The sequence below is a fragment of the Solea senegalensis genome, linkage group LG11 (assembly GCF_019176455.1).
Source record: "Solea senegalensis isolate Sse05_10M linkage group LG11, IFAPA_SoseM_1, whole genome shotgun sequence".
In the NCBI taxonomy this organism is placed as follows: Eukaryota; Metazoa; Chordata; class Actinopteri; order Pleuronectiformes; family Soleidae; genus Solea; species Solea senegalensis.
Window position 1 is genome coordinate 15,702,820 of NC_058031.1, and position 27,989 is coordinate 15,730,808.

Here is a 27,989-nt window from a genome sequence, read left to right on the forward strand (position 1 = left end):
TGAATTCTGGAAATAGATAGATCATGTACTATATATTTTTTTGTTATTTTATATATATACTATATTCTGGCTTGCACTTTTATATATTCTATATTGATATCTCCTCCCATTTCTTCTTTCTTGTATCTTTTACTTTCCTGCTGTCAGGTTTTTGGGAACATTGAAGCAGCACACCATCCAGGGTTCAGTTCAGGGAGAAGATGACCTCAATGTAGAGCACCTCCAGCTTCTGCTGCTTCTGTTCCACAATCTGTCAGAGCGTGGGCGACGGTCAATCCTCACCCTGGTCACTCAGGCTGTTACTGAAGTGGCACAGAGCAGAGACTCCCAGCTAAAGGCCGTGCCCCTCAACTTGGCCCGTCTGTTGCTGATTTTTGACTATCTGCTGCGCCATTACTCCAAGGCTCCCTTGTACCTTTTTGAACAGGTTAATATTTATTTTCTGTTCTTTCCTGATGGTAAATTGTACAATGCTTTGATAGGTATATTACTAGGGTTTTTAGATTTGGTAATTATTATTTTATGTTATTTGGATGCACTGTTAAAACATGATAACCAAATTATTTACGCACTGTATTAAATTTCCAAATCCAAATTTTTCTAAAGGTGATAATTATAAATAAATGTGTTTTGAACTGTGATCTCAAGAAATTTAGCTACTCTCATAATAAAAAATTTCAGGTGCAGTACAACCTTCTCACCCCACCTTCAACCGGGCCAAGTTCTGTTCAGGATGGCAGCAAACACAGCAGTCTCCCACTTTACTATGGGTTCAAGGAGGTGGAGGAGAACTGGGGCAAACATTGTTCATCAGGTAAGACCAAAGAAAGAGGTTTTCTTTTTTTAGCTACTGACCAGAGCATTGCTCTCTGTTAACATCTTAGACAGGGTTTCTCCCATATTTGTCAATGTGTGGCAACAGAATGAACATTGAATGTCACAAATTTATTCTGTCTGCGATTTTCATTAATTTTCCTGCCCCACAGCTCTCTCACTGTTGCACAGTCAAGAGTGTTGAGAACACACACCAAGACACATAGGCATGCACTCAATTGTATGCCCAGGTCAACAAGCAAGTGGGGAATGAACTCTGTGAAGTGCACAAATGTACATACCCAAGAAAATATCGCAATAGAAACCGTTACTGTGTTAAAGTAAAATTTTATTGCAATATGAATTGTAAGCCATACTGCCCAGCTCCACCTGTATCTACAAAACCTCACTCATTTCCTCAACCATTTTTGACCACCAGATTATTTTAGGATAAATATTATTTGAGCACTGGTTGTCTACTTACCAATGTATGTATGACTATGCTGCCTGTCTTGGCCAGGACACTCTTATAAAATATATTTTAATCTCAATGATTCTTTTCTTGGTTAAATAAAGGTTAAATGAAATAAAATAAATAAAAATCACACTAGTAGAATAAACGTAACCAGCTATGACCATGTTTTACCCACATTCACACTGCTAGAAACCTCTGTAGCAAATTTTTAACATGAATGTAATCATACTGTCTGTGTTCTTACAGCAGTTATTCATTGGTTGTAGATGAGAAAATAACTTGTCTTCATGTTTTGTTTTGTTTTCAGATTCAAGCGTTCAGCCCAAATTCTATTGTGTTCTGTCCCCTGAAGCATCTGAAGATGACATCAGCAGGCTAGACGGCAAGGTGAGACCTTTTTAATGGCTTTATTTAATGCAACAATAATATAATTTAGATGAATTTGTTATGGAAAGATAATATTATCTGATTTTTTCAGTCAGGGACTATGCTCGCTCCAGAAAAAAAAATCAGAAAGAATTCAGACCCAATAAATACCTACATATGTCTTAATAGCTATTTTAGAGGTTAGCATTTGCACTCTGTTTGACAGGATTGGCCCAAACAGTTGAGGCATTCTAAATAATTATTAAAAATTATCATCACCCTCCCTGTCTCACTGCATCCAAACTGTATTCCCTCTAAAGGTCTTTCCAAAGTTGTTCAATGGAGCAGTGAAATACGACGAACTATATGCGTGGCTCATCTCACTCCTGACAGCAGGATCTCAGTTTGACACGGCAAGAAGAGAGGAGAATAAACCCATTACTCCTATGGTGAGAACATCCACATGAACAAACCACACATTTTATCAACTGGGGGCAAAAAACAATGGCATAGGTTTGCCCACAGTGACCGTACCTTTATTAACAATCATTTCCCCTGTGGGGAAATTCATCCTCTGCATGTTATCCATTATTTAGTTGCAAACCACCGTTTCAAGTAATTTAGGATCAGTAGCAGTACATTTCTGTTTGTTTAACTGTGTTTATGTTCAAACCTCACACAGGAGGCATGCTCCCTTCAGTACTGCTTCTTAGTACTGTGGAGGATTCTGGGAGTTTTACCCCCCTCAAAAGCTTACATGGAGCAACTAAAGACTGGCTGCTGTGATCCCACTGAGAGTGACATCCTGCACACATTGAGATGGTCTTCACGTCTCAGAGTATCAACTTATGTAAACTGGATCAAGGTCAGTTGACAACTGAAAGAACTACAAAATTGTTTATTAGCGCGATCGTTGACAAAGGAAATAGGAGTTTCTTTCATATATATTTCATGTAACTTTGTTCCATAGCTACATTTAGTTATTCTACACATAACTCTTTTTCTTTCTTTAAATAAATTCAATGCAATCTCTCTCTGATTACTAATTCACACTGTATTCCGTACCCTATTCTTAATTCTGTAATGAAATAATTTTCATTGTGGTTAATTTTAACATATGATTCTTTCAATGTCATCACTGACAGGAACACTTGATGAAGCAGGGAATGAAAACAGACCAAGCAGCTTCCCTTGTTGACATGACCGCTGCTAAGTGCAATACCGTTAAATACGATGTGGAGTTGGCAGAAGAGTACATTGCCACACAGGTTATGATTTACAATGTAGTTACTGGTGTGTGTATATTGTTTAAAGTTTTGTCAGTCTTTGACTATTCAATTTGTGTCATTTACAGATTTCCACCTTCTCCAGTGTTGACCCAAACACCATTCTTCCACTTCATCAGTTACCTTCTTTACAAGCCATCTATACACTGGATGCAGTCATCTCTAAAGTGCAGGTTTCCTTAGATGAACATATGTCCAAGGTTGCCATTGAGGCAGACACCCCCAAGACTTCAGATATCTCAAAGAACCTGCTGCCAGCCACACTGCAGCTCACAGATGTTTACACCGCCTTTACAAGGTGAGAAAGGATTGGTTTTTTTAAAGTACTGTGTTGTATTCACTGAATGTTCATAATATGTTTTAAATATTATGATAATGTATAAATGTATGCATTATTTTATAAATCTGCCAAATCAAATGTGGAATATCACTTGGCTTGGATGGTTGAATTAATGAATACAATTAAATAATTAATCAAAGCTGGCAATATAACATGGTTTTAATTACATAACTATAGCAACTGTTACTTGGGACACCAACTCAGACTGTTAACAACACTTGATCATAATTAGCTGGGGTTTTACTTCTACTGACATCACCTTGTACGAAAAACACCCACTGACATGTACTACTTCCCAGTGTAAATGGTAAATGTATGGTAGTAGTTATACTGTTTACTTAAATCTTCAATCATCCCTGACTAAAAAACAAGTATGTTTTCCATCTGTCTTTTAATCACTTATCCTAATTGAATCATTGAACCAAATGTCCTTGCCCCAGGTCTTACCTACTAATGAACATCCCTGAGGAAGGAGAGAACAAGCTGACAGATGCTAAGCTCCAGGGTTATGCTGCAGTTTTATCTATTGGCTCCACTCGCTGCAAAGCGAACATGCTGGGTATGTGGAAGAATTACATTAAAATTTAAAAAAAAGTTTTAATACATCATAATTCCAGTGTTATAACCTGATTTTTTTTTTTTTTAATTTACTTAACAGGACACAGCATTATGCAGAACTTGCCGTCAGCTGTACAGGCAATATGCGAGACTTGGAACAGCATCAACACTAATGAATTCCCCAACATTGGCTCATGGGTATGTGAGTGATCAGGTCACTTAAAGCTCAGTTAAACTAGATTTACTCATTTAGATTTATTGCTTTAATATAGATCTGGCTCAGTCTGCTATAAAGAATGAACCCAATCCTTTTTTAATTCTCAGGCTGAAAAGGTAACCAAATAGGGTTTTTGGTTCCTGTGGTTTAGTCAGACTTTATATTGATTCAATGTTTTTTTTATTGGGTTATTCATTTCATTGTAGTGATCACTAAGATTTCAAAACATTTGTTAAAATGTCTTTCTTTTTGAGAATAACACATAATTTAAATGCCTTGGCTTTGTTTTTTTCTTTATAAGTATTTGGCCCACCTGCAGTATGACTTTTCATGGCCCACTAGGAAGCTGTGGTCTACACTTTGGGAATTGCTAGGCTGTTCATTTTTTTTTTTAATTTAAGAATATTAAGGTTTCCACATTTCTCACACTAAATTGTTTTGTTTTTTGTTTTTTCAGCGAAATGCATTTGCCAATGATACCATTCCATCAGAGAGCTACATCAGTGCCATCCAAGCAGCTCACCTGGGCACACTGAGTTGTCAGTCTTTGCCTCTGGCCTCTTCTCTTAAACACATTTTACTTTCGCTGGTTCGTCTCACTGGTGATCTCATTGTGTAAGTGCCTGTCTATTTTGAAACACAAATTCCTTAATATTGAACCAGTAGTATATGATGCATATGGTTCCTTCATGGAAAATATTGTTAATATTGTGCACGTTTGTCTCCTCAGCACAGAGGAGCAAAATTCATCACAGGTTGTACGCACCCTGCTGCCTCTTCTACTGGAGAGCAGCACTGAGAGTGTGGCTGAGATCAGCAGCACCTCACTGGAGCGTATCCTCGGCCCATCGGAGTCAGACGCATTTCTTGCCCGGATTTACGAGCGATTGGTGACAGGGTGTTACAACATTATTGCCAATCACTCAGACCCCAACAGGTTTGTCTTGTTATACACTTTTTTTTTTTCAAGAGCTTTTTGTTCACTCAAAATGCATTTATTACTAGTGTTTGTTTACAATCCTTGCTGTATAATTTCTCTAGTGGTTTGGATGAGTCTGTTCTTGAGGAATGCCTCCAGTACCTTGAGAAACAGCTTGAGAGCAGTCAAGTCCGCAAGGCAATGGAAGAGTTCTTTTCATTCAGGTATCGTTTTGTGATAATCCAGGAAGCAAATATTAGACATGTATTGTGTCATTATTTTATGTATCTTGTCCTTATTTTTTCAGTGGCGATCTTGTCCAGATCATGATGGCAACAGCCAATGAAAACCTGTCAGCAAAGTTCTGCAACAGAGTACTGAAGTTCTTTACAAAGCTTTTCCAGCTCAGTAAGTGTAATATCAGTTCATTATACTCAAGAGGTTTTTTCTATAGTTTTTGTTACACATAAATAAATACTATGTCACAAGGCCAAGAGCTATATTAAGTATTTGTCTTATCGGTTGCTTTAGAAAAGTCCTTGTTTAGACAAATTAAAAAATGTGTTTGTGTTTCCAGCAGTATGTAACCTTAAAACCTTTAGATCCATTTGTTGTTTTTTCAACTTCTGTGACATGATCTTGCTGTCATTTCTAGCGGAGAAGAGCCCAAACCCCAGCCTGTTGTGTCTGTGTGGCTCTCTGGCCCAGCTGGCCTGCGTGGAACCTTCTCGTCTACAGTCCTGGCTGATGCGCATGACAGCCTCCCCACCAAAAGACTCGGAGCAGCTGGAAATAGTGCAGGAAAATCGACAGCTTCTGCAGCTGCTCACCACTCATATTGTGCGTGACAACAGCCAGGTGGGCGAAGGAGTTTGCACTGTCCTCCTCAGCACTCTCATTCCAATGGCAACAGACATGCTGGCCCATGGTGATGGTACAGGCTTTCCTGAACTTATGGTCATCATGGCCACTCTTGCCAGTGCTGGACAGGGGGCCGGTCATCTACAACTCCACAGAGCAGCCATCGACTGGCTGACCAGATGGTAAGAGATCAGTTTCACAATCATGATTGTTTACACCAGGGAACTGCATATTTTATGCTGTCAGTGCTTGGTTTGAAGATGCCAGAAAATTGTTGTCCTTTGCATTTTATGTCCTCGTTATTTACCATATTACAATGTCTTTAATTTTTGCAGCAAAAAATATTTAACACAGAAGAATGTTGTGGAAAAAGTGAGCACCAATGTATCCCAAGGAAAGGTATGTTTTTATATTTATCATTATGTTACACCAATTTGTTGACATGTCTAAATACCTTTTACCCCATTCAAGTGTAGAATAAAATTTTTTACCAATAATTGTCAAGTCATAATTATACACTTATTCCTTGGTTTCAGCACGCAAGCATGCTGGAGTGTTCATGCCACATCATCTCCTATCTAGCTGATGTAATGAATGCCTTGCGGCAAAGCAGTGGACAGGGCACAACAGCACTGCTGGTGGAGGGAGAAGAGAAGGCCATGGAAGTGGACTCAGACTGGGTGGAAGAACTTGCAGTCGAAGAGGATGATTCTCAGGCAGAGGACTCAGTGAGATCTCACTTCCTTAGATACATTTTCTCTTATAACTCAGCCAAGTAAATCTGCAGGATATACACCTGAATGTGAAAAGCTCTGAAAAATACTGCAAACAAAATATCCCTGCAAACTTGTTTCAGTCAACCTTGCGTCATGTAATTTTTAATCAAACACAAAATAGATTTATCAGTTTATTATACAATCGGCACAGCAAATCTCAACGTCATCCGGCTCATTGATCTGATTGGTTGTAGGTCTGCCTGTTTTTCCTTGTTGTCGTTTGATAGAGGCTGTAGGCACTGTGCGAGAGGTGGGGTAGACAAATCAGCTGTTAGTATGTGTGAGAGAGCAGGGAGATGAATAAAAGGATGATACATTGATACACAGCGGATCAAAAAGAGCCATTGTAATATGTTAAATCGACATTTTGGTAAGAGGGCATGAAAAATGGCGCAGTGATCCTATTACCCAGTTTAAAAAAAAAACCTGACTTACATTCTTATAGCAAATCTGACAAATGTGTGCTCCCCATTTTTAATTCTTTACTATTGAGTCTTAGATGACACCCAGTTGGCCGAGTTCACAAAGAGAAATTGAAGTTTTTTAGATTATGACATTCATGCTCCGTCAGTTGCAATCATTTTCACATGTTGGTCACCATTTTACAGGATGAAGACTCACTCTGCAACAAACTCTGTACTTTCACCATCACTCAGAAGGAGTTCATGAACCAGCACTGGTAAAGAAAATCTGTTCCCTGTTATTTACTTCATATCTTGAATGAGGTCCAGGGTTGTTTCTGCCTTTTTTAATTATGATCAACTTCTGGATGTTTTTGCGGGCCATTTTTCTTTTTGTTAGAACTAGGGAGTTGTTACAAAGAAAATTTTAGTTAGTCTATCAACTCTTATTTTTGGGCTTACATGAATCAGAAAAGTTGTTTTCATTTAAATTTGGTAAAATCATAAACTCCAAATTATTGACACAGTGAAGAAACGATGAACTAACAACTAACCATACTGTTGAGCAATTGTGTAGATGAAATTGTGTATATACTGTATCTGCTTTAATATTTATTACAGTAGTATAGACTGCAAGTGACTTTCCCGAATAAGCTCATATACTATATACAGCCTATGCCCTGTTCCTTTTCATTCTGCAGGTACCACTGTCACACCTGTAAAATGGTGGATGGGGTAGGTGTGTGCACAGTGTGCGCCAAGGTCTGTCACAGAGACCATGAGATCTCCTATGCCAAATATGGCTCTTTCTTCTGTGACTGCGGTGCCAAAGAGGATGGCAGCTGCCAGGTGAGACCGAATACCTCAGGTCATCATGGGAAGAGAACAACAGCGGTAACTTTGGTTTGCAAGTCATTCCCCCATTGACTTCCATCCAGTCATTTCATTTGGTCAGGATGATAGCTAGCCCCCACACATGTGGCCTGAAATCATGTTTACAAATGTCTGTTTTCAATAGTTCTGAACTTAAAGGCCAGCTTTCCAAGTTAATGTTAAATTACGCTTTTCTGAATGTGCATGTTATAATGAACAATCCATCAATTGCATTTCCCCTTTTAGTTTACCATAATATCTGATAAATTATTTGATAAGCGTTTTCTGCATTGTTTGTGTTGTGTTTTCCTCTGTCACTCCTGTGATTTGTATTGGCTCATAATTGTTAAGTTTACCTTATAAATCTTTTGACCATAAGTTATCAGAGTGCAAGCAAAGTCAAGTAATTCTAATTTAAAGATGTTAAGCAAAAATGATGCTCTAGTATGAAAGGCTTAAATATGATGTGATGTATTTATAGATGTGTGTACTAATGCTCAGTGCTCTCTCTTGTGTTCTTTCATCTACAGGCCTTGGTCAAACGCAGCCCCAGCAGTGGCATGGGATCCACTGTCAAAGAGAGTTCTGCATTCCAGAGTGATCTGCGTATGCCCGAGAGTGCTATCCGCCACCAAAATGCTTCACCCTCTGACAAGGGCAAGGTCACCATCTGTGATGGTAAACCTGGTGATGAGGACAGACCCAAGAAGAGTAGTGTGTGCAAGAGCATTGAGGGTTGTCAGGAAGAATTGCTAGCACAAGTGGTAAGAGAAACTGTTAATCTTCTTTGGGTTTGCTAACTGCTCCTGTCTCCGGTGTCTCTTCAAGCACTGGCCTTTTAGATTTTTTACACGCTCAGCATGGTAGAGGCTCCAATTCACAGTATTGGCTCTTTTTTCATGGCAGATTGGTTCATCCACTGCAGCAGCCATTCTGGAAATGCTCATGTTTCTCATGGAAGCCATCCAGACCAACTTCCAGCAAGCATCAGCGGTGGGAAGCAGCAGCCGGGCTCAGCAAGCCCTCAATGAATTGCATACTCAGGACAAAAATGTGGAAATGACAGACCAGTTAATGGTATGATGAAGGATTTGTAGAGTTCTGAAAATTACTTAAATTTATTTCAATTTTATCACAAAAAAAGTTGTTGAACTGCTGTGTTTTAATGGTACGGACAGTAACTAACTCTTTTCTTCAGGTGCCTACACTCGGCTCTCAAGAAGGGGCTTTTGAGAATGTGAGAATGAACTACAGTGGCGACCAGGGACAAACTATACGCCAGCTTATCAGTGCACATGTCCTGCGACGTGTTGCAATGTGTGTCTTGTCCTCACCTCATGGCCGGCGCCAGCATCTTGCAGTCAGCCATGAAAAAGGAAAAGTAAGTTACGCAGAGGAGTTAGATTAATCCCATAATTATCTTTGGTTCTTGAAATGAGCATTGCTTTATTTTTAAATTTTGCAGTTTTTGAGGCATTATTAATCGTTTTATTTTCCATTTGGCAGATAACCGTTCTTCAGCTGTCCACACTCTTGAAGCAAGCCGACTCAAGCAAGAGGAAACTAACATTGACCCGCCTGGCCTCTGCCCCTGTCCCTTTCACTGTCCTCAGTCTTACAGGCAACCCTTGTAATGAAGATTACCTGGCTGTGTGTGGCCTTAAGGTCAGAAAATAAGCTTTTCTGTTTGTTTTTAAATCGAAAAAATATCAAAGAACAATCTTTACAGTGAAACAAACCACAACTCATTTTGTATATGAATGAAAGCTATAGAGGTTTAGTGCTTGACTGTCATCTTTATTGTCCTGTATTGTTTTCCCCAGGACTGTCATGTACTAACATTCAGCAGCACAGGATCTGTGTCAGACCATCTGGTCCTGCACCCACAACTGGCTACAGGAAACTTTATCATCAAAGCTGTTTGGTTACCAGGCTCACAGACTGAGCTTGCCATCATCACTGCTGACTTTGTAAAGGTATGTCTTCAGTCTTGGTGATTTGATAACATTTTTCTTGATAAAGTATATAGTCTCTCACAGTTGACTGATCATGCTGCTCTTTGCTGCTCTTATTTGTTTCTTGGTCTATGTTTTGTTACAGATATATGACTTGTCAGTGGATGCCCTGAGTCCCATGTACTACTTCCTGCTTCCAAGTTCAAAGATCCGTGATGCTACATTCCTTTTCAATGAAGAGGGGAAGAACATTATCGTCATCATGTCTTCAGCAGGATACATGTACACACAGGTCATGGACGAATCCAGCAGTGCCCAACATGGCCCTTTCTATGTGACAAATGTTTTGGAGATAAACCATGAAGACTTGAAGGTAAGTGGGGTGTATAAATTAAACCATCAAAATAATTAATTGTGTATAAATTTATTACAGCTGCAGCTAAAGACTTTTTTTATAAATATATCTACAGCAGCACTGAGGTAACTTCTGTTTGTGTGATTCCAGGATAGCAATGGGCAGGTCGCCGGGGGCGGTGTCTCCGTCTATTACTCTCATGTGCTTCAGATGCTTTTCTTCAGCTACAGCCAAGGAAAGTCCTTTGCTGCCACAGTGAGCCGCAGCACCACTGATGTGCAAAGGCTCTTCCCCATCAATGTAAAAGGGTATGTGTTTACTTAGACCAGGGTATTGTAACTGGCAACTGGACATATTAACAGTCTGTGTTTCCCTTGTTGTCTTTCCCTCTTTAGCTCTAATGGTGGTAGCAGTAAGATGTCGCCTGCTCTGTGCCAATGGTCTGAGGTCATGAACCATCCAGGCTTGGTGTGCTGTGTGCAGCAGACAACGGGCATACCACTGGTGATCATGGTCAAACCTGATACCTTCCTCATCCAAGAAATTAAAACTTTGCCAGCCAAAGCTAAGGTACCTGGAAATCACTCCAATGGACAGTTACTTGCAGTTTAAAACTTAAGTTAATAAATTTTTATCTTTCTTTTCTTAACAAACTTGTAAGTCATTGGATTGATTTTATGATTGTTTCCTAATTGACTCTTTTCATCAGATTCAAGATATGGTAGCGATTCGACACACAGCCAGTAATGAGCAACAGCGCACTACCATGATTCTGCTCTGTGAAGACGGAAGCCTGCGAATCTACATGGCTAATGTGGACAACACGTCTTACTGGCTGCAGCCATCACTACAGCCCAGCTGTGGTGCCAGCATCATGAAACCAGTCCGTAAACGCAAAGCAGCTGCTACCAGTGAGTATGAGTATGATAAACTACAACTACTATTAATGACCAGCACCATAAGTCATTGGATCCCAACATAAACATTTAGTGGCTTCTTAGGATTTGTACAACAAGCAGTTGTTGGAAAAGTGAGGGCTTGAGGGTGAAAGAACCATTTTTTGTATACCATGTGCTTTGTCCTTGCAAAAATGTTAAAATTTTAATTTGATGTTTTTTCTTTCAGCCACCCGGACTTCTAGTCAGGTGACATTTCCAGTGGATTTCTTTGAACACAACCAGCAGCTAACAGAGGTGGAGTTTGGCGGCAATGATTTGCTGCAGGTATATAATGGACAGCAGATCAAACACAGACTCAACTCAACTGGGATGTATGTGGCCAACACAAAGGTAAGGATGTTTCAACATTTCATAGCATAGCAGAAAATGTGGAAAAATGGCTCTGCTTTTTTCCTCATTTACAGAAAAACTGCAGGCAGTCTTGTGTTGTTGTTGTTATATGCATCTTTAGTGATTGTTTTTCATACAGAAATATTAAGATAATACTTAGTCATGTTGTATACAATATACTGTAGTCGTATCATTTTGCAATAAAATAAATACAAAAATTAAACTGTGTGTTCTTATACTGTTTTTTCCTAGCCTGGTGGATTCACAGTAGAAGCTGTCAACAACAACAGTTCAATGGTGATGACAGGCATGCGGGTGCAAGTGGGCACTCAGGCCATTGAGAGGGCTCCTTCCTATGTGGAAGTTTTTGGTCGTACCATGCAGATAAACCTGACAAGAGCCCGATGGTTTGACTTTCCCTTCACCAGAGAGGAGGCCCTGCAGGCTGACAAGAAGCTGTCCATCTTCAGTAAGAGCGACCATGATAATGATATCTGGTTACTTTTTGACAATTTTCATGCACATCTATACATGCATTTTTGAAAATGTTAAAACTTTGTGTAATTACCTGGCATTATTTTAAATTCCAATGAATGATCTTAAAATACTATGAGTATTGTGTTTCAGATCAGTTTAATTTTTTGCAATGAGCCGTTTTCTTGAACCTGGTCATGTGGAATTTGCTACAGGTGGTTTAAAAACCATCTACTCATGCTGATTTGTCTTCATTCTTTTTAAGTTGGAGCATCTGTTGACCCAGCTGGAGTCACCATGCTTGATTCAATCAAGATCTATGGTAAAACAAAGGAGCAGTTTGGCTGGCCAGAAGATCCACCGGAGGACTTCTCCTCTGCTTCAGTGAACAATGTCTGCAGTCCCAACCTCAACCAGGGCAATGGTGCCTCTGATGGAGACATAGCCACCCCCACTGCCAGTAGTGGCAGTGTACTAGAGAGGTATGGCCTTTACATTTTAGGATTCTTATGGTCAACCCACACTGTTAGGCTTTACAGATCTCAGTCTGCTGTTGTTCATTTAATCATATAATTTCCTTGACTTTTTATTGTTTGTCACTTTTAAACTACTCTCAGACTTACCAGTGAGTGCATAAGATCTATATGGGTTTCTCAATGAGCAGTACTTTTTTGATAAACTAGGACATTGTACGATTGGCAATTTCCTAATTGGTTTTCCAATAAGATAAAGTGTATGTATGGATGTTGAAATACGACCTACTCTTGATGAATCTTAACCCTTCATGGGTTCAGCTAGCAGGAGTTGTTGTGGTCAGGCTTGAAATTTAACAACAGATGTCAGGTTATCTTTATAGAGTATTTGGTGCATGGCTATTGTGACGTCATCTTTTCTTGCATGCCTCTCTTTCGTTCAACTGAGTCATTTAATTTCACTTGTTTCTTTCTGTGATCCTCACACTTTTTTGTCCTTTTTCTTTTGCTCCCAAAAATACAATAAAAGTTGTGAAACTGAGTCCTTATCAACCTTGGACCGGTTAGTAATTGCCTTTTCTCTGCTTGTTTGTATGGTTTTGTGCATGTGTGCTAGTTTGTGTGTCCATGCCTGCTGAGAATGTGAACATACCATGTACCATCGCCACTCTTGAAATATAACTCAAATACCTATATTTTCCTTCAATTTATCCATGTATTCTTGCATTTGATGTTGTTGTGGCATTTAGAATAGCACAGACTTTTTTTGTTTGGTGATTTTAAAGGCAAAAGCTGTGTGAGATGTGAACGGTGTTAATCTTATTTCTTAATTTTAGGTTGGTGGTCAGCTCCCTTGAGGCTTTGGAAAGCTGTTTTGCAGTAGGTTCATCTGGTGAAAAGGTAAACAGATGCCAAATTAATTCTTTTACAAATTTCAAATTTTGGGCATTTTTAAATGTAAATGTCTTGTCTTCCATTTTTGACTGAAAGTCTTGTTGTTGACAATTCATAGGAGAAGAATAAGGGTGCAGCACTGGAGTTAGCCACTCTTCTCCTGTCTATGCCAACGCCTGCAGGTGTGCAGCAGCAGACTAAGGGACTTCTTGCTAGCCTGCACACCAGTCGAACTGCCTACCACAACCACAAGGTAAAAATCCCAAATTTCAGACTAGGTCATGCAGTTGGACTGACCTACAACCACTCAGACTAAGATCCGGATGATATATACAGAACGAAGGAAAAACTGTCAAAAACGATGTAGTTTTTGTAGGAGCGATGGCTATCTAGATGGCTAACAAGTTTTTCCTGGGGGAAGCTCCATGGACCAAGTCACAGAAAATGGAAGCAACAGCCAAATCGAAAGACAGCTATATAATATACAAATCTGCTAGACCACTTTGTCGGTATCGTGCTAAGCCCATCTCTAGCACGCCAGGGGTTTTTAGTTGCTGGCAGACTTGTCTTGATTCACCCAAGCTAATGATTTGCATTACTTAAATATGAGAGGGCCAATTGTAGTATAGTGGCAGAGAAAATAAAAATTAATTTGATCCGTTGAATAATGTGTATGTAACATTGCAGAAATCTTTGCTTGCTCATTATTCATCTACAGATAATCCTTGAATCCAATAGATTAAATTCTTAGAACTGTATAAAAAATACACTTAAGTACTAATGTACTAGGTACTGGATGTGCTCGTTCTCTTTATCACCCATGAATAACTAATACAACATTTGTGCCTCTCTTCATCAGGACCAGTCTTTGTTGAGTAATGCAGTACAATGCCTGAACAGCAGCAGTCGTGAGGGAAGAGAGCTTGACCCTGATGTTTTCCAGAGGCTTGTGATCACTGCCCGCTCCATTGCAATCATGAGAGCCAGCAACTTGGTGCATTTTACAGAAACAAAGGATACAGATGTGGATGGTCAAAGCAGCAATTTTATCGCACAGCTAATGAATAACTTCTGGAAGCTTCATGCCCTCAAACCAAAGAACGCCTTTCTTGCTCCTGCTTGTCTGCCCGGTAATTGTCAGAGGCCAAGTTCTTAGTGTTTTGTGTTGGAGAGTCAAAAATGTGTAGACTGTTTCATCATAATGAACATTTTTTCCCTCTCGTCACACAAGGCCTCACTCATGTGGAAGCAACAGTAAATGCCTTGGTGGATATCATCCATGCGTACTGCACTTGTGAACTGGATTACATCAACATTGCCTCCAAAATCTACATGCAGATGCTTCTATGCCCTGTAAATACCAAACTTATTTTTTGCTAGTATCATAGTTAACCTGAATGTTTTAATACTTTGAGATTTAAAAACACTATAGCTGATGACTAATAGGATCTCATTGAGGCTGCTTAGACAGATGACTGTCAACTAAACATTGTATTTTTCCTTTTAAATCAAATTCAGGACACATCTGTGAGCTTTGCTTGTAAGCAGGCGTTGATCAGAGTGCTTAGACCAAGAAACAAACGAAGACATGTGACTCTTCCATCTCCCCCACGCTCCAACACACCTATGGGTAGGTTTTCACATTGCTATTTGCAAAGCATCAGTGGATATTACAAGCTGTATTAAATGTTCTATGGAAGCTGATTTTGTGGAGTCAACATTTTTCACTTTTTATTGTTTGGTATTACAAGGTAATAGGACACATACATTTTGATAAAATGTATAGCACTTGCATCCAATTGTGTAATAAAATTCTATGTTGAGGCTTCTATGATCTGCATGGATGAAGTTCTGTTTAACTGTTTGAGCTGTCTTCTTTGCCAGGAGACAAGGATGATGATGACGATGATGATGCAGATGACAAAATGCAGTCATCAGTGCTGACTGGAGGAGATGAAGGTAGACAGGAGAGTCAGGAACAGAATGAAGTGGACCATGGTGACTTTGAGATGGTGGTGAGGAAAAAGAGCAATTTTAGTCTGGGATGTATTTGACGACTCCTGTATAGTTTGCACTGTGAAAGAATAGTTGATGTGATAGGAATTATCCTACATTTGGTCAGTGGTGAGGCAACAGTAGCATAACTGTCATGGTCATTTTAAACACTTTTCTGATGTTTTTCATGTATGAAATAGTTCATGTAGGGTGTAATTTAACTAAATCACCCAGCAATGAGAAATGGAACTAATGGAATTAATGATCCTAATCCTTGCTACACATTTAAAATTGAATACGTTAGTGTTTAATTCTCAAATATAAATCTTGAAAGTGTTGAGATGCATGTTGAAATAAACACCACTTTTTTTTCTACCTCTTTAGTCTGAGTCCATGGTCCTAGAGACAGCAGAGAATGTCAATAATGGAAATCCATCTCCCTTGGAAGCTCTCCTTGCTGGAGCTGAGGGTTTCCCCCCAATGCTGGACATCCCCCCTGATGCAGATGATGAAACTATGGTGGAGCTTGCCATTGCTCTCAGCCTTCAGCAAGATCAACAAGGTAAGAGTACTGTATCCAGATGTAAAAACATAAATAAAAAGTGATGCAACTCTATCAGTCTGTGAGTTCCAATTCATAAGCATACACAAATTAATACATTATAGTTATAAAGTAATAGTTTTTAATTATTACAGCTGTGACTCTTGCCATATAACCTAAACCTTACAATTTCATGTTCCTCCCTGCACATTAACCATATATTGGTGTTTGTATGATATAGGATGCATAGGTGCAAACATTTTTACCAAAGGGAATCAACTCTTGGAGATTAACATGTTTGATCAGCTCTTTTCCTTTTTGATCTTTTTAGGTAGCAGTAGCAGTGCCCTAGGTCTTCAGAGCCTCGGTCTGTCTGGCCAGGCTCCAAGCTCTTCTTCACTGGATGCTGGCACTCTCTCAGACACCACTGCATCAGGTAATATGACCACATTTATTATAGTATGCATTATGCAGTATTTTACCAGTAGTAGCACAGTGGCTAGTTAAAACATAAACATGACACATAGATTTAGGTGTAATTTTATCTTCTGAATGACCACTAATCATATTCCACCTTTACCGTATGACCTTAATTTCTTGTACTTGGTTCTCTCATAGCATTGATTTTGTGTCTTACTGTGAGGAAATGCCCGTGTGACCTCATCAGAAGCACAAATGTAATTACTGCCGGCCCTTATTGGCTGTCATGAGGGGGACTGGGATGACTGGGACTTGTTGCCACAGAAGTGAGGAAGAGGGTGGGCTTGTTGTGAATGCGACGAGCATCAGCTAAAGAACTGATGTCCACCCAAAAGTAGTGGGATGCTGTAATGACATTTTTTCTTCTGATGAGGTCACGCAGGGGGCTTTGCACAATAGTGAGACACTTATTCATGCTTATATTCTTTATATTTTTTAGAATATATATAAAAAAATCCTTTTCAATCTGTGACAGTTTTACTCACCGAGTTAATCTTCATAATGTCATGACATACTGTATGTCCACTATAGTTTTCTTATCTATCTTTTTAGGTGTTAGTGCATAAGTGTAAAATAAGATTATGTATCCGGGCCAGATGACGCCGTGTATTTGCTGTTACAGCTATTGCTATAATTTCAGCCCCCGCATCAGATGATGAGGGCAGCACAGCTGCTACTGACGGCTCCACACTGCGGACCTCCCCAGCTGAGCACGGAGGCAGTGTGGGCTCAGAGAGTGGAGGTTCTGCAATCGACTCTGTCGCGGGAGAGCACAGTGGTGGGTGATTTGAAGACAAACCATTACAACAAAGACAAACATATGAAATACTCACCATAAACTGATATTTTGTGGATGCAGATCTGAGATGATAACATTTTGTTGAACATTCTTTTTTTAAGCTGTTGATTTTGATTTAAATCTTGACAATCTTCATACAGTAATTATTTGTTTACGGATTATAACTGGTGCCTTGTACACCCATCCTTTTAATCTTAACACTTCACCTATTTGAACACAGTTAGCCTATTTTCATCCATTTCTGCATGTATGTGTACAGTGTCGGGACGCAGCAGTGCATATGGTGACACAACAGTGGAGGGCCATCCTGCAGGTCCAGGCAGTGTGAGCTCCAGCACTGGGGCCATCAGTACCACCACAGCCCAGCAGGAAGGCGAAGGTTCAGAGGGAGAAGGAGAAAATGAGGGAGATATCCATATAAGCAACAGGTCAGACAACCCAAATCAGGTGTTAATATTTTTGAGGAAGGTTCAAGTTAAAGTCTGTGGCAACAGTGTTTATTGTCAAGAGATTATTTCTCTACCTTCCATTGGTGTCTTTGTGAACCAGGAAATAGCTTTAAAATGTATTTGCTTTTGAACAGCAGTAAATGTTGTTGTATTTAACCCCTTCGCTGAAGTAAATTCCTTTTTTTTGCTCATTAGGCTACACATGGTTCGTCTTATGCTACTGGAGCGTTTGCTACAACAACTCTCTCAGCTCCACAATGTTGGTGGCGTCCAAGCCATTCCGTACATGCAAGTTATCCTTATGTTGACTTCCGACCTGGATGGCGAGGATGAAAAGGATAAAGGCGCCTTGGATGACCTGCTTGCACAGCTTATTGCTGAGCTTGACATGTACAAGAAGGTAAGCATAGATCTTACTAGCAATGAATCAGGCTTATTTTGTTGTGTTTTTACTACATCAATGTAATCCTTCTGGCAGGATGTGTCCATGAAGAACGAGCGTAGCTCCATCAATGAAGTTCACCTGGTCATCATGAGATTGCTCAGCGTCTTCATGTCTCGAACAAAATCTGGCTCAAAATCTTCCTCTGAGGTACATTCCTGTCTTTTCCTTAATCATTGTCTCTCATATTTTATTAAAGCTTATCATAATGACTTTGATATTAAGAATAGTCTCAATATTTCATGGAAATTTGAAATAACAATATTCATGACAATGTTTAAAGAAAATTAATTGAACAGTATTTTATCAATAATTGCAGGCAGCTGGATTTATTGAAGCAAAACAATGTTCACAGTTTTCCAATATACAGATGACCTCCTAAATTAGTATATATCTATTACCACCTAGTGGCAGTGGTAGCAGACAAAATTTCATTCATATGTTTTGCAGGTTGGTTTGGCTTTCAGCCATGCTTGTGCTGTAGTGGAGATGACACACTGGTGACCTCAAGTCAATACGTCAACACAGAGTCATATTGTAATATAGCGGATGTTATCACGTTTTTTTTATCAAGTAAAAATGTGCCATTGTGAGTGATAAGATATGGCACAGTCCTGATAATATTATTATTTATATAATATAATATTATTTTAAACTCAATAACTTAATGGTCAGTCAGATGTTTTGGAAAGCCAGAATTGCACCTTTTAAGTCAGGTTATTTTTCAGTATACAGTTGCAGATTATGTTAGTCGTACTTAATTGGACACAATTTGTGCACTGGTTCATATTGATGAATTGACAGCTTTCCTTCTCTCTCTTCCAGTCATCATCCCTGATTTCCAATGCAACAGCGACTGCCTTGCTCAGTCTGGGTGCCATTGACTACTGTCTCAATGTGCTCAAGTCACTCCTGGAGTTCTGGAAAAGTCAACAGGGTGAAGAGGAGCCTGTGACTGCCAGCCAGCTCCTTCGTCCACACACAGCATCCTCTCCTCCAGACATGAGCCCTTTCTTTTTACGCCAATATGTCAAGGTGCTGTCTTTATTACTTTAGCTTAAAATCCTATAGTTCTCAGAGTTTTGTTGCTGTGAACTCACTTTGGTGTCCCTCCTATCAGGGACATGCCGCTGATGTGTTTGAAGCCTATTCTCAGCTGCTGACTGAAATGGTGCTGCGGCTCCCATATCAAATCAAGAAGATTGCTGACTCCAACCCTCGTATTCCACCTCCCGTGTTTGACCATTCCTGGTTTTACTATCTGTCAGAGGTAAGCAGTTATTATTGTCTACTTTTAGTGTCTGACTGACTAAAAGAAATTTACACAGTCTTAATTCTGTTTCTGCTTTCTCCTCAGTATCTGATGATCCAGCAGACTCCGTTTGTCAGGAGGCAAGTCAGAAAACTGTTGTTGTTTATTTGTGGCTCCAAGGAAAAATATCGTCAGCTGCGGGATCTGCACACTCTTGACTCACACATGCGCAGCATCAAGAAGCTTCTGGAAGAGCAGGGCATCTTCCTTCGGGCCGGTGTGGTTACAGCCACCTCTGGTTCAGCTCTACAGTATGACACACTCATCAATCTGGTGAGTGTCCTGTGAACGATGTCATTAAGCTACACCTAAATTGTCATAGTGAGGTAGCATGTTTGACCCTTTATTACAGTCCACTGTTGTGTGGATTGAGATTTTATTAAATCAAGTGCTTGAATTTAACTTGTTTCTCTTGTTTAGATGGAACATCTAAAAGCATGTGCTGAAATTGCCACTCAGAGGACAATCAACTGGCAGAAGTTCTGCATGAAGGATGACTGTAAGTTCTTCCAGATTTTTTTGGCTTGAATTAAATACAACATTAACGCCAATATTGTTAACTTTGTTTGTCTCTCATTCTCATCTCTCTCCAGCTGTGCTGTACTTCCTTCTCCAAGTCAGCTTCCTCGTGGATGAGGGAGTTTCTCCAGTACTGTTGCAGCTGCTCTCCTGTGCTCTGTGTGGCAGTAAGGTGCTGGCCAGCTCTTCCTCCTCTTCAACATTCTCTGGAGGCTCCAGTAGTGCAGGACAGACCGGAGCTTCTCAGTCCTCTCAGAGCAAGTCTTCCAGTAAAAAGAGCAAAAAAGAGGACAAGGAAAAAGACAAAGAGGGTGAGACGGCGCCATAGACTTCCTCTGACTTAGTTGCTTGGTTGATTTGTTTGTTGGCACACACTCAATGCTTGAAGAGACTCGAGTCTCACAGTGACCCTGAACAGGATAATTGATGGTTAAAATGATCAGTAGGTGCAAGTGTCTTGACTGTGTTTTATCTTTGTTTGCTGACCACAGGTGATGGGGTTGGCAGCCAGGAGGATCAGCTGTGTATGGGTCTGGTCAGTCAGCTTAACAAGTTTGCAGATAAGGAGACGCTGATTCAGTTTTTGCGCTGCTTCCTGCTAGAGTCCAACTCATCTGCTGTGCGCTGGCAAGCACACTGCTTGGCACTTCATATCTACAGGTACCATATAACACATTTCATAGACCGTTAAGGCTCATTCTGACACACCATCGTTCTTCTCTCCCTCTCTCTTAGCCTGGTTTACTCATACTCTTACCATTAATGGTGATACAAAAAGTCATAGCGCATAAACGCATGAGCAATGAAATTATTTTTGAGCAAAAATCTTATTTAATCATAAGATAGTGAAATCAAAACTTTGGCCATTGGCTGACATCTGCATCTCTCTGCAGGAATTCCAATAAATCTCAGCAGGAGCTGCTGTTGGAATTGACTTGGGCCATCTGGCCTGAGCTCCCTGCTTATGGCCGGAAAGCTGCTCAATTTGTTGACCTGCTAGGATACTTCTCATTGAAAACTCCTCAGACTGAGAGAAAGGTTTGTAACTGTATGGTTTTATAGATTTTTTTTAGCATCATGTTTTTTCAGACATTGGATTTAAAACATCTAGAATAGGAAGTATGTGACAGCAGCTGTGGCAAAGTGGCTGTTCTGGCATATTTAATTATACATTTGATCAATGTGCATAGTTTAGTACCTGTACAAGAAACCTGTAGGTACAGTAAACTATATTATATATAGTTTTTTTACTTTGTTTGAAAATATAATTTGAGTGTCTTTTGTTGGATTTTTTGTTTTGGTTTAGCTTTAAATCTCTTGAATAAAGTTTCAGTTGTCATGATTAAATACACGATTAGTTGAACACAAGAATGTCCAGACATATTTAAACAGACACATTGTATACTGTTGTGCACTTAATGTGCACATGTTCCTATTTTGGATGTATTTGAGTTTTTTTAGTAAATAAGTGTTGTAAAAGCTATGTTCATACATACAGTATGTGAAATTGTATAAATTTTTCCATTTCCTGCTCCAGCTGAGGGAATATTCACAAAAAGCTGTAGAAATCCTGAGGGCACAGAACCATATCCTGACAAATCACCCCAACTCCAACATCTACAAGTATGTCTACACAAACATCTTGAAGAATACAGTTTTAATTCATGTATGTGATGTACATATATCAGATCTTTTGTGTTCTCTCCCGCAGCACTCTTTCAGGTTTAGTGGAGTTTGATGGCTTTTACCTGGAGAGTGATCCCTGCCTGGTGTGCAACAATCCAGAAGTTCCCTTCTCGGTACGAGCAAATCATGACCTCATTCAATGGCGACAATTTTGACCTCTAAAATAGAATGCAAGATGTTCATCTACTTTTAGTGGAAGTCGCTGTATCTGTGTGTGCCTGACAGGCTGAGGGTTTTTGTTTTTATGTCAATACTATGTGGACAGAACACATACAGGTCACTGAAAACTGACAAGACCTATGTCTGTTGTTGTTTTCAAGTTGTGTAATGTGTTGCACATTTTTCTTGTAGAATATAAAGTTGTCATCCATCAAAGTGGACACCCGCTACACCACCACGCAGCAGGTTGTCAAGCTCATTGGCAGTCACACCATCAGTAAAGTCACTGTGAAGATTGGTGACCTCAAACGCACCAAAATGGTTCGTACCATCAACCTCTACTACAACAACCGGACAGTACAGGCCATTGTGGAACTGAAGAACAAGTAAGTCTCAACAAATATCTCCTGGTATTTCTATCTAGTTGTGTGGTCATGTTGGTTGTTAAACTATTAAGATGCTAAGATTACTTGCGTACACTGGTTACACACTTGACTGGATGTTATTCAAACTTTTTGCTATGTATTTGTAGGCCTGCTCGTTGGCACAAAGCAAAGAAGGTTCAGCTGACACCTGGACAGACCGAGGTGAAGATCGACCTTCCCTTACCCATCGTTGCTTCCAACCTGATGATCGAGTTCTCTGACTTTTATGAGAACTACCAGGCCTCCACTGAAACCCTGCAGTGTCCCCGCTGCAGTGCCTCTGTGCCCGCTAACCCTGGTGTGTGTGGCAACTGTGGTGAGAATGTGTATCAGTGCCACAAGTGCAGGTGAGCAACAGAGGTGTTTGCTGTTCTGAAATTTTAATTGTAGACATTTTAGTTGATTTTCTCATAACATTGTGGTTGTGTCCTTATAGGTCAATCAACTACGATGAAAAAGACCCCTTCCTGTGCAACGCCTGTGGTTTCTGCAAATATGCCCGATTTGACTTCATGCTTTATGCTAAACCATGCTGTGCTGTGGATCCAATTGAAAATGAGGAAGACAGGAAAAAGGTAAGCAGTTACTTTTTGAGAAAGGAATTATTTTAAATTGTATGCATGTGTATGTGCACAGTGGTTTGTAATTCAGTGAAATAGTTTCCACTGAATGAGTTTTGATTCTCTTGCTCTTTCTGTGTCTTTAATCCTTTCTGTAGGCTGTGACCAACATCAACACCCTGCTGGACAAAGCTGACCGGGTCTATCACCAGCTGATGGGGCACAGGCCACAGTTGGAAAGTCTTCTGTCAAAAGTCAATGAGGCAGCACCAGAAAAGCCACAGGTCAGTCGTCACATGGAGGGCTTGAGCAGTACATCTACTTTTTGTATTAATTTTCTTATATCCGCAATAGTCATTCACTCCAGTTGGCATTTGGTAATTCATCGACAGTAAAGAAAATGCATATTTGAAAGGCTTTAATAAGAGATGACCAACAATATTGGTAATACGCACTAGTAGTATTTAAGTTTAAAAAAAAAAAATGTTTTGAAAGCCATGCTTTTATTTTATCGTGTTGTAATATTTCTTCTTTTTTCATGCGTCTTTTCCAGGATGACACCGGGGCAGGGGCTGGACTTGGAACATCCTCTGCTAATGTGAACAGGTATATTCAGCAGTTGGCCCAAGAGTACAGTGGTGACTGCAAGACATCATTTGATGAACTTTCCAAGATTATACAGGTGAGAGAACAAAATATTTTCTATTTTTCTCTTTTAACTGGTTGCTTTTGTTTTCTCTCCTGCTCACATTACATTCTCTCTTTTTTCTTTTTTTTTTTAGAAAGTGCTTGCATCTCGCAAAGAACTCCTGGAATATGATCTGCAGCAAAGAGAAGCTGCCACCAAATCATCCCGAAGCAGTAGCAGCCACCAGCCCACCTTCACTGCCAGTCAGTACCGTGCTCTGTCTGTGCTAGGCTGTGGCCACACGTCCTCTACCAAGTGCTATGGCTGTGCCTCAGCTGTCACAGGTCACTGTATCACACTGCTACGTGCACTGGCCACAAACCCAGCCCTCCGGCAGATCCTGGTGCTGCAGGGGCTCATCCGGGAACTGTTTGAGTACAACCTGCGACGTGGTACAGCAGCCATGAGGGAGGAGGTGCGCCAGCTGATCTGTCTTCTCACCCGGTATGTCCCTCCCTCATATGTCAGGTTTTGGTATAGGAGTTGAGTATCTTCATTTATTTTACCTTTAACTCCTTCAGAGATCACCCAGAAGCAACCCAGCAGATGAATGACCTCATCATCGCCAAGGTGTCAGCAGCCCTCAAAGGTCACTGGGCCAATCCTGACCTGGTATGTCCTCTTCCTTGTCCTACTGAAGCAATTAATTTAAAGAAAAATGTAGATTTTCTACATACGTATTGGCCTTTTTCTAGGAGTCATGTTTATCATAACAGCAAAGCCATTTTCATGTGAATTATGATACCTTGTTTTATCAACAGGTTAGCAATCTGCAGTATGAGATGCTCCTGCTGACGGACTCCATTTCCAAAGAGGGAGGATGCTGGGAGTTAAGGTTACGTTGTGGTAAGCTGCTTTCTTACCCCATCTCCGCTTTAAGTCTCTGGTTTGATTCCTAACCTGACAAATAATCTCTAACAATCTCTGTCATCTCTGAGTTTTAACTCAGCTGTCCCACAGCCTTCACTGAGTTCGGGTTGTCCTTGCTGTCTTTCACAGTTATTGTATTTTTTTATTATTTTTTTCCACGTAGCTCTCAGTCTGTTCCTCATGTCGGTGAATATAAAGACGCCTGTTGTGGTGGAGAACATCACTCTCATGTGTCTGAGAATCCTGCAAAAGCTCATCAAGCCTCCTGCTCCCACTAGCAAGAAGAACAAGGTAATATTCCTAAACCCTGTAACCCAATTACTGCTCTGTCATGCTTTGGTTTGTTGTTTTGGGATAGTTTTCATGCCAGGGGTATCAATCCAACATCATGTTTTTTGTTTGTTTTTTCTAAATACAACATCTCAGGACATATAAAGGTTAAATATGCAGTCTCTGTCAGTTACCTTGTTTCATGGTCCCTACAAAACATTGTGTTTTCTTTTGTTGAAAGGATGCTGCTGTTGAGTCCCTGACCACAGTCAGACCCTACAGTAATGAAATCCATGCCCAGGCCCAACTGTGGCTCAAGAAGGACCCCAAAGCTTCTTATGAGGCCTGGAAAAAGTGTCTTCTAGCACGATGTAAGTGCTGATTCGGAAAAAATGTTTAGTCATATATCATGTTGATTGCATTGAAAGGATGGGTTTTTTATGTTGGATTTATGTCAATGTGAATAGGTCAGGATGCTGCGTCTAAACCTCAGGGCAAGGCTGAGTTGCGTAAGCAGTATCTGTTGGAAAAGTATGTTTGGAAGTGGAAGCAGTTCATGAGGTCCAGAAAAGGTGACGGCCTTTTCCCTCGTCTGCTTAAACTGAGCCACAACAACTGGCTGCGGCAGGTAAATTAATAAAAATATTGTTTAAAATGCACAGTTGCTGCGATATTGTTGGTGTTTGCCATATTATCATTAAATTACATGTGCTAACACTGTTAGAAATCAGCTGCATAGCCAATAACTGAGAAATAACTCACTAATCAAAGCACCAACCAGCAGAACACTTGTTAACTTGAACTGTATTGTTTTCAGGTACTTTTCACACCTGCCACTCAGGCAGCTAGACAGGCAGCTTGCACTATTGTGGAAGCCCTCACAACAATCCCCAGTCGCAAACAACAGGTCCTGGGTCTGCTCACCAGGTAAGAGTCTCAAACCAGTTTATCACATTGTGTGATATTAGGAATGGTAGACTATAACGTCTCCTCATTGCAAAAATATACATGTTAACAAATATAGACTGTGTGTTTAATATAGTGTATATTTGTTAACATGTATAAGTATACTACTTAATATTGTATTCATCCGTTTATCGTCATAATCTTACTGGATTGTAATACTATTAAACTATTAAAATTGTCACAAAAAATAAGCTGTCAACAGGAAATGGAAAATCTGTGTATCGGCTGACACAGCTTACTTCTTCCTGTGTCTTTCAGTTATCTGGATGAACTGAGTAATGCTGGAGAGTGTGCAGTGGAGTATCTGAGTTTGTACCAGAAGCTGATCAAACCAACACACTGGAAGGTGTACCTGGCTGCCCGTGGAGTCCTGCCCTTCATCGGTAGCCTGATCACCAAGGTAACAAGTTTTAAAAGAAATGTACAGAGCAGCTGTATAAGCCTGTTTGTTTACTCAAAGTATAATTTACGGTTTTGTTTTGAAGATACTCTCATGTATTCAATTACATGAGAAATTAATTAGATATTAAAATATTAGTTTTGATTATACTGATCAAACTATGCACAGTATTAGTATGTCAAAAATTATACGACTGTAAAATTAAATCTATTAATGCTCTCTTAAGGAAATCGCTAGTCTGCTTGCTCTGGAGGAAGCTACACTGAGCACTGACTTGCAGCAAGGCTACGCCCTCAAGAGTTTGACTGGTATGTTTCTTGTGTAGTGAGGATTTCAGCATATACTAACACACCGTGGTAAAGTCTCTTTGAGAACATTCAAATGATTTGTGGGTTTGTGTCCCTACAGGTTTACTCTCTTCTTTTGTGGAGGTGGAGTCCATAAAGCGGCATTTTAAAAGTAAATTGGTCGGCACCGTTCTCAACGGTTACCTTTGCCTGAGGAAGCTGGTGGTGCAGCGCACAAAACTCATAGATGAGACTCAGGACATGCTGCTTGAGATGCTCGAGGACATGACGACAGGTCTGCACTCACTCATGTTTTATACACACATGTTAATGTTTTCAGACTTCTTACTGTAAAAGACGATTGTTTGTGTTTTGGTGAGAAGGACCTTTTACCTTTGAGCTGTTGCCTTTATTTTTTATTTTTTTCTTCACCCCATTTCTACTACTCATGAATAACATGAAAAGCATAGATTTTAAATCTACAATCCATCATTGGTCACAAAATAAAATGGTCAGTTGATAAGTTACACCAAATTATGCATGTAGTACAGCAAATCCACCTCATTGACTCCATGTGTTCTTCTGTTGGAGCGATTGTGTTGTCCTGTTAATCCTTTCACAATAGTGAAATTAACCGATAGAGCCGTCACTTTTCTGTCATTCCACCTTTGTGTGTGAATGACCTGACTTTATGGGGCTCCACATTTTTAAGAGAGAGAATAAACATGAGCACAATGGTTATTCTGGTTTCCAAGCTGGTAATTCAGCTCAGGTTGCCATGTATTTTATATTTCTCTTTAACATTTTGTATTGTACTTTTCACAGGTACTGAGTCTGAAACCAAAGCCTTCATGGCAGTGTGCATAGAGACTGCAAAGCGGTACAACCTGGATGATTACAGGACCCCTGTGTTTATTTTTGAGAGACTGTGCAGCATCATCTATCCTGTGAGTTACCTTGACTGTCATGTATATCATTTAACTCATAAAACACAGCATGTAGAATTGTCTTCATCTGGAATCTTTGTTTTATTGTCTGTGTCAAGGAGGAGAATGAGGTGACCGAGTTCTTTGTGACACTGGAAAAGGATCCTCAGCAGGAAGACTTCCTGCAGGGCCGCATGCCAGGAAACCCCTACAGCAGCAATGAGCCAGGCATTGGCCCTCTCATGAGAGACATAAAGAACAAGATCTGCCAAGATTGTGACCTGGTGGCACTTCTTGAAGATGACAGTGGCATGGAGGTAAAGTGACACTTCACTATTTTCATTCCCCATTGCACAAATGTCCCTCAGTTGTTTGGGTTTCAGTTATTAAAGGTGACGATGCTGCTCTGTTCTCCTTAGCTTCTGGTGAATAACAAAATCATCAGCTTGGATCTGTCAGTGGCTGAGGTCTACAAAAAGGTTTGGTGCCCTACTAATGAGGTAAGAGTCACTTTGTCTTTGAAAAACATTTAACAGTACTCTGAAGAGCCGTGTAATAAGTGATGGATTCTGTGGCTTTTTTCTTAAGGGTGAGCCAATGAGAATCATCTATCGAATGAGAGGTCTGCTTGGAGATGCCACTGAAGAGTTTATAGAGTCACTGGACTCAACCACAGGTTTGATTTTCTATCAACTGACTTTATGTGCACAAGTTTGAACATTACCTTGAACCTGTTTTAATGTAAGTGTATTTGTCCCAAATATTTTGCTTTTGACACTCTCCTTATCACATCATATATAATTCTTGAAAAACTGGGGGGAAAATTATACCTATTATCTGTTATGTATTATATTTGTCTTATCTTATATTTCTGTTAAAAAATATATATT

General features: G+C 40.0%; 1 protein-coding gene across 7 annotated transcripts in view; it reads left to right on the plus strand.

The window, feature by feature from the left end:
* Positions 1 to 27,989, plus strand: part of ubr4 (ubiquitin protein ligase E3 component n-recognin 4) — a 44,640-nt gene that overhangs the window by 10,743 nt on the left and 5,908 nt on the right. For 4 of the 7 annotated variants that reach the window (XM_044039382.1, XM_044039383.1, XM_044039385.1 and 1 more), the window contains 71 exons: positions 148 to 427; positions 682 to 814; positions 1,596 to 1,675; positions 1,975 to 2,103; positions 2,337 to 2,519; positions 2,800 to 2,922; positions 3,009 to 3,238; positions 3,721 to 3,839; positions 3,939 to 4,036; positions 4,513 to 4,670; positions 4,786 to 4,992; positions 5,097 to 5,198; positions 5,282 to 5,382; positions 5,630 to 6,017; positions 6,171 to 6,234; positions 6,372 to 6,563; positions 7,220 to 7,290; positions 7,714 to 7,906; positions 8,416 to 8,649; positions 8,792 to 8,962; positions 9,084 to 9,266; positions 9,392 to 9,550; positions 9,709 to 9,861; positions 9,986 to 10,213; positions 10,346 to 10,503; positions 10,591 to 10,765; positions 10,905 to 11,106; positions 11,321 to 11,484; positions 11,737 to 11,953; positions 12,224 to 12,440; positions 12,961 to 12,993; positions 13,268 to 13,331; positions 13,444 to 13,578; positions 14,185 to 14,455; positions 14,557 to 14,678; positions 14,844 to 14,955; positions 15,210 to 15,340; positions 15,705 to 15,882; positions 16,193 to 16,297; positions 16,982 to 17,119; positions 17,400 to 17,568; positions 17,785 to 17,989; positions 18,068 to 18,181; positions 18,857 to 19,066; positions 19,152 to 19,301; positions 19,389 to 19,616; positions 19,764 to 19,842; positions 19,937 to 20,173; positions 20,354 to 20,522; positions 20,756 to 20,900; positions 21,400 to 21,485; positions 21,574 to 21,661; positions 21,900 to 22,093; positions 22,240 to 22,479; positions 22,569 to 22,707; positions 22,851 to 22,976; positions 23,246 to 23,374; positions 23,475 to 23,824; positions 23,902 to 23,992; positions 24,142 to 24,226; positions 24,414 to 24,541; positions 24,762 to 24,891; positions 24,988 to 25,148; positions 25,338 to 25,447; positions 25,745 to 25,886; positions 26,113 to 26,194; positions 26,295 to 26,468; positions 26,999 to 27,120; positions 27,219 to 27,416; positions 27,519 to 27,599; positions 27,688 to 27,775. In XM_044039382.1, coding sequence (XP_043895317.1) covers positions 148 to 427; positions 682 to 814; positions 1,596 to 1,675; positions 1,975 to 2,103; positions 2,337 to 2,519; positions 2,800 to 2,922; positions 3,009 to 3,238; positions 3,721 to 3,839; positions 3,939 to 4,036; positions 4,513 to 4,670; positions 4,786 to 4,992; positions 5,097 to 5,198; positions 5,282 to 5,382; positions 5,630 to 6,017; positions 6,171 to 6,234; positions 6,372 to 6,563; positions 7,220 to 7,290; positions 7,714 to 7,906; positions 8,416 to 8,649; positions 8,792 to 8,962; positions 9,084 to 9,266; positions 9,392 to 9,550; positions 9,709 to 9,861; positions 9,986 to 10,213; positions 10,346 to 10,503; positions 10,591 to 10,765; positions 10,905 to 11,106; positions 11,321 to 11,484; positions 11,737 to 11,953; positions 12,224 to 12,440; positions 12,961 to 12,993; positions 13,268 to 13,331; positions 13,444 to 13,578; positions 14,185 to 14,455; positions 14,557 to 14,678; positions 14,844 to 14,955; positions 15,210 to 15,340; positions 15,705 to 15,882; positions 16,193 to 16,297; positions 16,982 to 17,119; positions 17,400 to 17,568; positions 17,785 to 17,989; positions 18,068 to 18,181; positions 18,857 to 19,066; positions 19,152 to 19,301; positions 19,389 to 19,616; positions 19,764 to 19,842; positions 19,937 to 20,173; positions 20,354 to 20,522; positions 20,756 to 20,900; positions 21,400 to 21,485; positions 21,574 to 21,661; positions 21,900 to 22,093; positions 22,240 to 22,479; positions 22,569 to 22,707; positions 22,851 to 22,976; positions 23,246 to 23,374; positions 23,475 to 23,824; positions 23,902 to 23,992; positions 24,142 to 24,226; positions 24,414 to 24,541; positions 24,762 to 24,891; positions 24,988 to 25,148; positions 25,338 to 25,447; positions 25,745 to 25,886; positions 26,113 to 26,194; positions 26,295 to 26,468; positions 26,999 to 27,120; positions 27,219 to 27,416; positions 27,519 to 27,599; positions 27,688 to 27,775 — 11,051 coding nt within the window. The remainder of the gene's footprint in view (positions 1 to 147; positions 428 to 681; positions 815 to 1,595; positions 1,676 to 1,974; positions 2,104 to 2,336; positions 2,520 to 2,799; positions 2,923 to 3,008; positions 3,239 to 3,720; positions 3,840 to 3,938; positions 4,037 to 4,512; positions 4,671 to 4,785; positions 4,993 to 5,096; positions 5,199 to 5,281; positions 5,383 to 5,629; positions 6,018 to 6,170; positions 6,235 to 6,371; positions 6,564 to 7,219; positions 7,291 to 7,713; positions 7,907 to 8,415; positions 8,650 to 8,791; positions 8,963 to 9,083; positions 9,267 to 9,391; positions 9,551 to 9,708; positions 9,862 to 9,985; positions 10,214 to 10,345; positions 10,504 to 10,590; positions 10,766 to 10,904; positions 11,107 to 11,320; positions 11,485 to 11,736; positions 11,954 to 12,223; positions 12,441 to 12,960; positions 12,994 to 13,267; positions 13,332 to 13,443; positions 13,579 to 14,184; positions 14,456 to 14,556; positions 14,679 to 14,843; positions 14,956 to 15,209; positions 15,341 to 15,704; positions 15,883 to 16,192; positions 16,298 to 16,981; positions 17,120 to 17,399; positions 17,569 to 17,784; positions 17,990 to 18,067; positions 18,182 to 18,856; positions 19,067 to 19,151; positions 19,302 to 19,388; positions 19,617 to 19,763; positions 19,843 to 19,936; positions 20,174 to 20,353; positions 20,523 to 20,755; positions 20,901 to 21,399; positions 21,486 to 21,573; positions 21,662 to 21,899; positions 22,094 to 22,239; positions 22,480 to 22,568; positions 22,708 to 22,850; positions 22,977 to 23,245; positions 23,375 to 23,474; positions 23,825 to 23,901; positions 23,993 to 24,141; positions 24,227 to 24,413; positions 24,542 to 24,761; positions 24,892 to 24,987; positions 25,149 to 25,337; positions 25,448 to 25,744; positions 25,887 to 26,112; positions 26,195 to 26,294; positions 26,469 to 26,998; positions 27,121 to 27,218; positions 27,417 to 27,518; positions 27,600 to 27,687; positions 27,776 to 27,989) is intronic. The other 3 variants (XM_044039386.1, XM_044039384.1, XM_044039389.1) reach the window with 3 other exon arrangements.